Source organism: Lactuca sativa, chromosome 4 (genome assembly GCF_002870075.4).
Source record: "Lactuca sativa cultivar Salinas chromosome 4, Lsat_Salinas_v11, whole genome shotgun sequence".
Lineage (NCBI taxonomy): Eukaryota > Viridiplantae > Streptophyta > Magnoliopsida > Asterales > Asteraceae > Lactuca > Lactuca sativa.
The window spans coordinates 5,480,527-5,492,033 of NC_056626.2; the positions used below are offsets into that span (position 1 = coordinate 5,480,527).

At 36.8% G+C, this 11,507-nt stretch overlaps 1 protein-coding gene across 1 annotated transcript; it reads left to right on the plus strand.

Moving 5' to 3' along the window:
• The first annotated feature begins 9,805 nt into the window (after nt 1–9,805).
• Nucleotides 9,806–10,326, plus strand: LOC111893442 (uncharacterized). Its single transcript, XM_023889496.1, has 3 exons — nt 9,806–9,961; nt 10,046–10,194; nt 10,293–10,326. The coding sequence occupies exons 1-3, from the start codon at nt 9,806–9,808 to the stop codon at nt 10,324–10,326; spliced, it is 339 nt and encodes a 112-aa protein (XP_023745264.1).
• The last annotated feature ends 1,181 nt before the right edge of the window (nt 10,327–11,507 follow it).

The window sequence follows — 11,507 nt, forward strand, 5'->3', positions numbered from 1 at the left end:
TTGTAGATTTTAACCCTTTCTTTTCTCTCCATACCCACTTCTTAGCACCACTAACTCCTCTCACTTGTTCATCATTTTTTCTTTTCTTTTATGCAAAGATCTGGAGGTCAGAATCAACAGGAGAAGCAGTGGCCTCGAAAAGAAAAGAGGGGGTGCATTCTAGGATCAAAAGATGATATTTATTTCCTTGCTTCTCAGAGGAAAAAAATATTCTTTTCTTTTTTAATCTATTGTCTATCAAAAGGCAATAATTTTTCCTTTTTCCTTGCTTCCAGTAACAAGACATGCCAGCTATGGGAGACTTCTATAAGTTTTATATATGGGTGAGAATTAGGACTAAATAAAACCATATGCATATGGTTGTTTCTAAGGAAAATAGAGGATCTATTTATCTTTATTTTAACAGGGGAGTTTCAAAATATTTATTATTTTTCATTTAATTTTCACCAAATAGAATCTCTAACATGATGAATGTTTTCAGGTTTGTCGTGTGGACCACCAAGAGTCTTGGTTCATCTTCATGGATGTATATATTCTTTGCTTCCAGTACAGCTCATGCTTTTTACTAATACACACCAGTTTAATAGTGTCAAATGTATATTTTGCGTATGTATATATGTGAATGTTTGTGTTGGAGTATGCATGTAATTGTTTGTATGTCTATGTATGTATTTGACTATATTTGTACGCATGACTATGTGGTTGTGACCTATTGGCCTATGTGTGTGATCTGATTTGGGTGTTCCTTATTAAGCTTTGGTTGAAAATTATTGCTATTAGGCCACTTGATTTTAAATTAATGTTTTGCTGAGTTGCTTCCATTTCCAATCAATGGGCTCTCAAGACCATCATACATTATATTTCTTATTTTTCCTTTTTACTATATTTACACGCAAATTGTATAGAGGAAAGTGTTTGTGAGTTTGAAAGCTTATTGAAATTGAGTTTGTCTTGTATTTTTTTATTGGTAAAATCAAGAATGTATAAAGTTGTATGCACTTTTTTAAAGTATGATGTGCTTTTAGTCAATATTTAAATTAAACATGTATATTTAATACTGGATAGCAGTTATGTTCTTGTATATGGAAACCTTTCCATATTTTTTTCCATAATTTTCCCAGATAACACCAGTGTTTGCTTGAAGCCATGAATGAAGTAATGACCACGAGTTGACGTTTTAACCAAAAACAAACGGCTAATTCTTCATTGTAGTGAAAAATTGGCCATTTAAAATACGGCATTCAAGCATTCATTTATGATGCTATTTTAGGTGTCTAACTTTTAACTCCAGTAAAAATTATGAGTTTGCTTATTACTAATGTTCGACAATGGAACAAAACGACGTCATTCACTTATTTTCTTGCGTTTAAACAACTTTTATCATATTATTATATTGCACGCAATACGTGTTAGGTTTTGTTGTGAAACCTTAATGTTTTTAAAAAACACAAAGAAAACCTTATTTTGGCTACCAAACCGAAACTGCTTAACTTGAACCCGAATAACTGAATTCAATGTTAGCCTTCAAAAAACACTTTTATAAACCATATGACATTCATGTAATCAATCACTCTAAAATCTTTTTGGAGATAATAAAAAAATATTTGACAACGTCAATGGTCCAAAATAGCAATTAAAAGAAAAACTATGGAATTCCCTAAATTTTATAACCGCTTTTGAAGGACAAATGTTTGTTGTACCCAACCAATTTGATCCAGATCACTCCTGGGTTTTTTTGGTGCCAGCCACCACACGATACGTTCATAATCTAAGAGATTCATTATCTACAACAAGCATACACAAAAACATATGTATACTCAACTAATCATCCAAAGTTGAAAAAGCAATGCCTATTTCTACAATACAAAAAGAATGAGTTCATACCTCCTCTTGTATTTTTGAGTCCCCGATTCCGTGGCTGCCATAACCCGTGAAAACAAGGATATACCCTACGACTGTAAACTATATTGATTAGAAGACAATCGAAATAAATGGTGAAATAGATATGGTGATGGAGCTACATACTTACTCTGATACCAGATTGTTGAACACGACTCTTTGTGTGGGAAACAACAATACTTTTATTAAGACACTTAACAAGAACTTACACTTTGTGAGACTATACTAGAAGAGTCTAGAATACTCTAGAACGACATGGAAGAGCTTGGAAGGTTATGGATCATTCTAGAAGACACTGGAGCAACCTAGACCTCTCCAAAACATGGTAGAACATTCTAGAAACACATGGAAGCTTATAGGGTATGTTAGATAGTTCTAGAGCTATCTAGTAAGTAGTAAGTGTGTTGTAGTATCTAGAAGCTTCCTAAGAGGTCTATAAATAGGTGGGGAGCTCATTTGCTCCAAACCATCAAAGAAAGTCTCAAAGAAAGCAAAGTGTGTAGTAGTCTCACAAAGTGTAAGTTCTTGTTAAGTGTCTTAATAAAAGTATTGTTGTTTCCCACACAAAGAGTCGTGTTCAACAATCTGGTATCAGAGTAAGGTTTCTTGATAGTGAGAACGAGTGATTCTAGTTGTGTCGTGAGTATTTTGTGACTCTGCAAGTTTAGTTTCAAAACTAGCTTGTTTGGTATTACCGAGGTACTGCCAACACGATAGGTGATCTCCAAGTCGTCGGAGGAATCAAGAAACTCAACAACAACTACCAAACGTGGGAAACATGTATGAAGTCCTACTTACAAGGACAAGATCTATGGGAGGTCATTGGTGGAAGCGAAACTACGCCACCAGAGGAAGATGTTAATGGCACTTTGTGCAAATGGAAAATCAAAGTAGGCAAAACAATGTTTGCCTTGAAGACCACATTCGAAGAAGAGATATTGGAGCATATTCGGGATGAGAACACACCGAAAGAAGCTTGGGACACGTTCGTGACGCTTTTCTCAAAGAAGAATGATAAGAGACTAAAACTTTTGGAGAACGAGCTATTATTAATCTCACAACGTGACATGACGATTGCTTAATATTTCCACAAGGTCAAGTCGATATGTCGGGAGATTACAAAACTAGATCCGCAATCTGTCATTGTAGAAGCTCGAATGAAGAAGATCATCATCCATGGATTGAGGCCGGAATATAGAAGCTTCATTACTGCTATACAAGGATCGCCCGTTCAACCATCACTTGTAGAGTTTGAGAATTTGTTGGCCAGCCAAGAAGCTATGGCTAAGCAAATGGGAGACATCACGCTAAAGAGTGAAGAGGAAGCACTCTACACAAGCAAAACTCAGAGGAATTTCAAGCTACCTTCTAAAGAAGGATACAAAAATGATGACAAAGGGAAGAGTCAACAAGGAACCTCACAACCATGGAGATCTCAAAAGACCGACAATAAGAGTTCTCGGGGGAGGAAGTTCGAAGGCAACTGCAACAATTATGGAAAGTGGGGACACATGTCTAAGGATTGTTAGTCAAAGAAAAAGTATGTGGAAAGCAATATCGTGACTTCCAAAAAGGAAATAAAGGATAAATGGGATGCTGAGGCATTATGTGTCATAGAAGAAAATGAGTTGGCACTCATTGCAATGATGGGAGAGCGTATCAATTATGAGAATAACTGTATCATTGATTCAGGATGCTCCAATCACATGACTGGTGATCAGAACAAACTACAAGATGTGAAGAAGTACAAAGGGAGTCGCATGGTACTTACAGTTAACAATGCACAACTTCCAATTGCTCAGATTGGAAAAACAACAATCTTGACTGGTAATAAATCTGACATGGTGTCACTACATAATGGCTATCACGTGCCAGGTATGAAGAAGAACTTGTTGTCGGTATCGCAACTAACATCGTCAGGCAACTACGTCTTGTTTGGCCCACAAGATGTGAAGGTCTATCGAGATCTTAAAATATCAGAAAAGTCAACAATGGAAGGACGGAGAGTGGAGTCCGTCTATGTGCTCTCCGCAGAGTCTGCCTATGTAGACACGACTCATAACAACGAGACAACAAATCCATGGAATGTACGGCTGGGACATGTTGGTTATCACAAGTTAAAGGTAATAATGGAGAAATACATGCTTAAAGGCTTACCTCAAATTGAAGTCAAAACGAATGTCGTCTTTGCTGGATGCCAGTATGGTAAAGCTCATCAATCACCATACAAGGAGTCAAATTTTAGAGCAAGGAAACCATTAGAGTTAATTCACTCGGATGTGTTCGGTTTAATCAAGCAGAAATCAGTTAGCGGGATGCGGTACATGGTGACGTTCATTGATGATTATTCGAGATATGTGTGGGTTTTCTTCATGAAAGAAAAATCTGAAACATTCTCAAAGTTTCTAGCATTCAAGACAACGGTCGAAGGAGAGGTGAGAAAGAAGATTCGGTGTCTACGCTCAGACAATGGAGGAGAATTCACCTCGGAAGAATTCAATCGTTATCTGCAAGAATGTGGTACGTCATCAATTCACATGTGCCAACACACCTCAACAAAATCGTGTAGCCAAGAGAAATAATCGATATCTTGCAGAAATTTGTCGAAGCATGCTACACGTGAAGAATATCCTAAGAAGATTTTGGGCTGAAGCATTGCGAACTACTGCTCATGTGATCAATAAACTTCCCCAACCAAGGTTAGGTTTCATCTCACCATTTGAGACACTATGGAACATGAAAACTACTATTATCTACTTCCAAGTATTTGGTTGCGTCTGCTACGTATTTGTACCTAGTCATTTACGTAGCAAGTTTGACAAGAAAGCAGTCATGTGTATATTTGTTGGATATGACAATCAAAGAAAAGGATGGAGGTGTTGTGATCCAACAAGTGGAAGATGATACACTTCAAGAGATGTAGTGTTCGATGAAGCATCCTCATGGCGGTCTTCAGAGAAGAAAGTATTACCAGACTCGGAAAATATTAAAGAAATTTTAAAACAAAAGATGGGGGAGTAAACTGCTCACATTTGGTCAAGTGTTGACACACCTGAAGATCCAAGTAACACTGATGTCACTGAGTAAGAAGTAACTCAAAAGAGTAACGCTGATGAAAGGGAGACGTTACCTCCATAACTTTGAAGGACGGAATGAATCCGAAAGCCTAATCCTAAATATGCTAATGCGGCCATTTTAGAAGACGGTGTTAAAGAGCCGGAGACATATAAAGAAGCAATTAAGAATAAATCTTGGCAGAAGGCAATGAAAGAAGAAGTTACAACCTTAAAGCAGAATCAAACGTGGGAACTGGTACTAAGACCAAGAGATATAAAACCCATTTCCTACAAGTGGGTTTATAAATTAAAGCAACGCCCATATGGATCAATTGAAAGATACAAGGCTCGTTTAGTGGATTGAGGGTTCTCACAACAATATGGACTAGACTATGATGAAACATTTAGTCCAGTGGCGAAGATAACTACTGTACGGGTGTTGCTAGCTCTTGCAGCTAGTAAAGACTAGAAATTATGGCAGACGGATGTGAAGAATGCTTTCTTGCATGGAGAATTAGACCGAGAGATCTACATGAACCAACCAAAGGGATTTGAGGATGCAGTTAGTTCCAATCATGTGTGCAAGCTGAGAAAAGCTCTTTACGGATTAAAGCAGGCACCAAGAGTCTGGTATGGTAAGATTGCTGAATTTCTTACCCGAAGTGGTTATTCAATTGCACATGCAAACTCAAGCATGTTCGTCAATGAAAAAGAAGGGAAGTTGTCAATTGTGTTGGTTTATGTGGATGACTTCATTATCATTGGGGATGACGAAAGAGAAATCGATCAAACAAGAGAAAATCTATCGGTGCGATTCCAAATGAAAGAGATAGGGGATCTTAAACACTTCTTGGGGCTAAAAGTTGATCGCACAAAGGAAGGGTTATTCCTTTGCCAGCAAAAGTATACAAAAGATATACTTCAAAAGTTTGGCATGTCTGAATGTAAGCCAATATCAACACCAATAGAGCCAAATGCCAAGATATATGCTCATGAAGGAAAAGAGTTGGACGATGTAACAATGTATCAATAGCTAGTAGGTAGTCTTGTCTACCTAACTTTATCTTGGCCTGACATTGCCTATGCAGTTGTAGTTATGATTCGATACATGCAAAGTCCGAAGAAACCTCATTTGGATGCTTCCCGACGGATCTTGAGATATGTCAAAGGTACAATTGACTATGGTCTATTATATAAAAGAGGAGAAAACCACAAGTTGGTTGGATATTGTGATGTTGACTATGTAGGAGACCATGATACCCGAAGATCAACCACCGGGTATTTGTTCAAGCTCGGGTCGGGGCCAATATCATGGTGTAGTAAAAGACAACCAACCATATTATTGTCAACCACAGAAGCGGAGTACAAAGTAGCGGCCATAGCAGCTCAAGAAAGTACATGGTTGGTACTCCTAATGGAGGACTTACATCAACAAGTTGACTATGCGGTACCACTTCGCTACCAATTTGTAATTCAGCTGGCAGAAAATCTGGTATTTCTTGCTAGAACAAAGAATGTGGAAGTGCATTATCACTTTATTAAAGAGAAAGTCTTGACAGAAGAAATTGAGATGCGACAGATCAAAACCAATGACCAAATAGCAGAGTTGTTCACCAAAGGGATGAGTACTGGAAAATGTGAATGTTTTCGCTGTCAGCTGAACATGGTACGAAGAATAGGGGCTAGTGTTGAGGGGGAGTGTTAAAGATCATCACTAGCCCAATAGAACAAATATTACCTCGAAGACTTTAGCTTGTTCCAGAATGCTCTAGAAGATTCTAGACCATTATGGAAAATTATGGAAGACTCTGGAATATACCAAAAGAGTCTAGAATACTCTAGAACGACATGGAAGAGCCTGGAAGCTTATGCATCATTCTAGAAGACACTAGAGCAACCTAGACCTCTCCAAAACATGGTAGAACATTCTAGAAACACATGGAAGCTTATAGGGTATGTTAGATAGTTCTAGAGCTATCTAGTAAGTAGTAAGTGTGTTATCTAGAAGCTTCCTAAGAGGCCTATAAATAGGTGTGGAGCTCATTTGATCCAAACCATCCAAGAAAGCAAAGTGTGTACTAGTCTCACAAAGTGTAAGTTCTTCTTAAGTGACTTAAAAAGTATTGTTGTTTCCCACACAAAGAGTCGTGTTCAACAACTACCACACGCCACAACAAAGATGAGATGATATTGAAGCCTCGCAATTACTTTGGGAACATGCAAGTCATGTAAATTTATCACAAATGCATTTTCAGCTGGATAGTTACTACATACAATATGAAGATCAATATCAATATCATTTTGTGTGTGTAGAGGTTATAGAGTGACAAACTTTTAAGTGAAAAGATCATTGCCTACCAGCGCATGCTCTTCAAAAGACATTGACCTATACCATCTTGTCTGCATAAAAATTCAGAACGTGAATAATCAGATATTATACATTTCATATATAAATTAACATTCAATGTTAATGCACCATCATTTATGTCGATATTTGAATGGCCAACAAACATGCCAACCCCCCGAAGAGTATCAAAGGAGCGTACCCACAAAGAACCCGATTCATCCGACCATAATGTGGCTCATGGGACTCAAACCCATGAAACGAAAGAAAAGATGCTACTAGAGCTTAAAACCCAAAATAAACCTTCCATTCAAGAGAAAAATTGTTTAATAATCAAACAAGAGAACCTTTAAACTCTCTTTCTCTTAGGAACATACCTGATTCCTCAGAGTGTTTTTTACAGCATGGTTTCCACTTGCATGTGCAGATTCTGCCAGAGTATAAAGATTCCTTGCCATTTGGCCAAGCTCGTTCGCATCATGCCAACGGGTCCTATAGTTAATATGGTTCATGTTTTCCTTTTTATTTCTTACAACCATCCACGGATTTTTGGGTCCTCTTGCTCCTGTAAGATTCATTTTCCTTTATCATTATGAGGTTCCTCATTCATTCCTTCTACTTCCTTTATCATAGTCTGTGAAGTGGAAGCTTCGTTGCCAGTAATAAATTGACTAAAAGTTAAACGCCTAGAGCCAAATAAAATTTTATTAAAACCAAAATCATTTGATAGTAATCCAAAATTCCAAATAATTTATGCAAAAATTAACTATATTAAATGCACATTTTTTACCACCTCCTAGATGCCATATCACTCTCATGGAGATAATTATCAGACGAGGAGCCCCCACTGGTTAACTGTTACAAGAGTTCATAGCGACAAGAATATATTAGATGACCGAAAACTTAAACCCATCCAACAATATTAATGAAATTGTAAAAAAATAATATATATATATATATATATATGACAGTGAAATTTGTAATCATTCAATTATAATCGAACCAACTGTTCCCTAATTCATGAGTATTAGATCTAGAGTATCCTGTATTAGAACAATAACCACACGTTTATAGGTTCTGTTCATCAAGATCTTTGCTATATGTGTGATCAAGTAGAAAAAAACTTACTTGTATCCCGGCAGTCGAGGTTGTAACATCCTCAATGGTGTTGTTTGAATTTGAGTCTTGATAAAGGGATGACTGTGAACTTACATCAGGTATCTTCATTGCTAATGGTGCCGGAAAATAATATTCATAGAGTCAAGATGACCAAAAAGACACATTAGAAGAAATTGACCACTTAATAAGTGAATGCCCACTGGAACCAATATAATCTTCCATGACTATTGAAACCTGTTTGCTTGCCAATTCCTTTCTAACAAAAGATCTATGAGTATTAAAAAAATAATATGTAAATTCACTTACTCTCCTAGTAGCAGTAACAAAAATCGATGCGTCATTCATATCAAAATAGGATTTGTTCTCTGTTGAATCAGGATATTCCACAGGATCACCATCTTCACTAAGGAGAGGGTTTTGGAGCCCAGTTGGTTGCTTGGACTTTGACTTTGGTTTCCTGTATTTTTTGCTTTTCTTTTTCTTGCCCTTTTGATGATTCATTATGAGAGATAGTTGTCTATAACTTGTGGAGGAGCAAGATCAAAGTCAACACTCAACAGGAGTCTATACTTTCTTAACATATTCCAACATAAAATTCATAAACCTAAAAAATAATACATTAAATCAAACTAAAAGAAAATAAAAAAGTTAACACTGAAATCAAATTCAAACTGATAGTATTGTCATCACTAAGTAATTATAAACGAGAATCTTAGACTCGATATATAATCTAAGGACGTGTAAGAGTGTAGGTTGGACGAATTGAACAAAGAACTTTTTGCCTGTGATTTATTAGGGGAAGATGGACGAGACATTTCTAGTACATACTCTTTTCCTTCTTCTTCTCATTTGATGTATATGAACACAAATAATTTGAGGACAAAGGGTTTTTGTTACCCATAACTACATAAAAACTGATAATCTGAATAAACTACACTGCAACAAACAAAAATAGGTGTAATATGCATTCAATTATTTTATATATAATCTATAACTTACCAAGGACGAAATGTAGTCGGAGTAAGAACTCTAGCCGGAGACGGAGGAAGCTTGTGTCGCCGGAAGAAGAAAGGGTAAAGAAACGGTTATAGACCTCGAAAAGAGAAATAACCTGCTTAAGGGGTGTGTGGGATTTATTTCGAAGGGATAACGACTTGAGATGGTAACATACTTTTATTATTTGTCACATTTGGTCACTAAATGTGTTTTCATGCTCTAATAGCCATTTAACTTGTTAATTTGTGTAAAATTTCCCCCTGCGACTGCTTTTTGCCGGTTGCAATGGATTGATCGATCTTACGTGTCAGTTTGATCCTATGTGGCATGTTGGGCTAATGTTATTAAAAGAGGGGTGTATGTGGTTCCTTTATTGTGCCCTAATATCCTGATGGCTTCCTCCTACAGCTTCTCATCGTCCCTCAATCGATCAAGCAAGAAATCAATAGTGAACGATCCAAAAACTTGTGATTGTGGGTTCCCTGCACGTATTTTAATGTCAACAACACCAAAGAATCCAGGGAGGCATTTCATGGTATGCAATGAGGTAAGCTATTTCACTAGAATCTTCCTCCTTTTCTGATTCTATTTTCCTAATTTGAAATCTCATTATGAGTTATTTATGCTGAAGAGTAAATGCAAATATTGGAAATGGTTGGATGTAGAACCTATACAAATGCCTGTAATGGAAGTGGTGGAGGGAATGAAAGCTGAATTAGTAGCATTGAAGACCAAAGTAGAGAAGGTGAAGGAAGACATGGAACAAATGAAGAAGGAAAAGTACTTTTATGCCATTGCATTGAAGGAAAAAATATATAAGTTTACCATAGGATTTCTTTTTTGATCATCGTGTATATGATGAAATGATGTATTGAAAGATGTTGTTTGAATGGAATGAAGGCATTATCTTAACTTCTTTTTGGAATGGAATTAAGTAATTTTGACTGGAATGGAATCACAAAATAGTAATTTTCACTGGAATAGAATCACAAACTAGTAATTTTGACTGGAATGGAATCACAAAGAAGTAATTTTGACTGGAATCACAATGTAGTAATTTTGGAATGGAATCACAAAGAAGTATATGTTCATGTTCAAAAGATTGATTTGAGAGAAAATGATGATTGAAAAGAAACTTCTTTTTATTTCTCTTCTGAACAACTACTAATCTATTACATATATGTACAATTAATAAGATTACACATCAAGACGTCTAACTAACTTGTAACAGACTAGAAAGTAGAAAATAACCAAACTACCCTTAGTATTTAAAACTTATTAATTGTCATATTAGCTATGCTAACAATATATGATTCCATTATTTGACTGTAATGAATACATAATTTTAATTTTGACTGGAATGGAATCACTGAGACAACAATGCATACAAATAACAAGAAATACTCCATTAATATTCGATGTTAAATAAAGGGCAAGTTGTCTGCATACACAAAAGATTGGACAAAAGATTCCTACTAGGGACCACAAAATAAGGGCCACCATGTGCCCACACACCTAAAATAAAAGCATAAATAAAACATAGTACTTTGTCTTTACATCACAACTTGATAACAAAAGATGTGCCCACCCACTACCTACACACTAACTTAATCAAGGACTACAGGGTTCTCTACACTGCTCCCAACCCCAGGTATGTTTCTCCTTAATGCCATTTTAACAATCCTGTCAGAATATTGCCTCCGCCCACTTCTACCAATTGGGGCCTTTCTTGGGACAAACATTACAGATACTGCTGTTGGTGGTGGTGATGGAGGTGGTTGGGCTGGTGGTGGTGGTGGTGGATGTGGTTAGGCTATTGGTGGTGGTGGTGGTTGGGCTGATCTTGTTGGTGGTGGTTGGGTTGTTGCTGTTGGTGGTGGTTGACTTGTTGCTGCTGCTGGCGGTTGACTTGGTCCTGCTCTACTACCTCTAGAGGAACTTGCTGCAAAAAAATTGAAGTCTCACTTATCAAACTGATGTTTTATGTAAAGATGATTGGGACATTTACCTGATGTATTTGGTTCCTGCTTAGATGGGCACTTTTTCTTGTTATGGTCTGGTTCCTTGCACATTCTACACCTTATTAGGTCTCC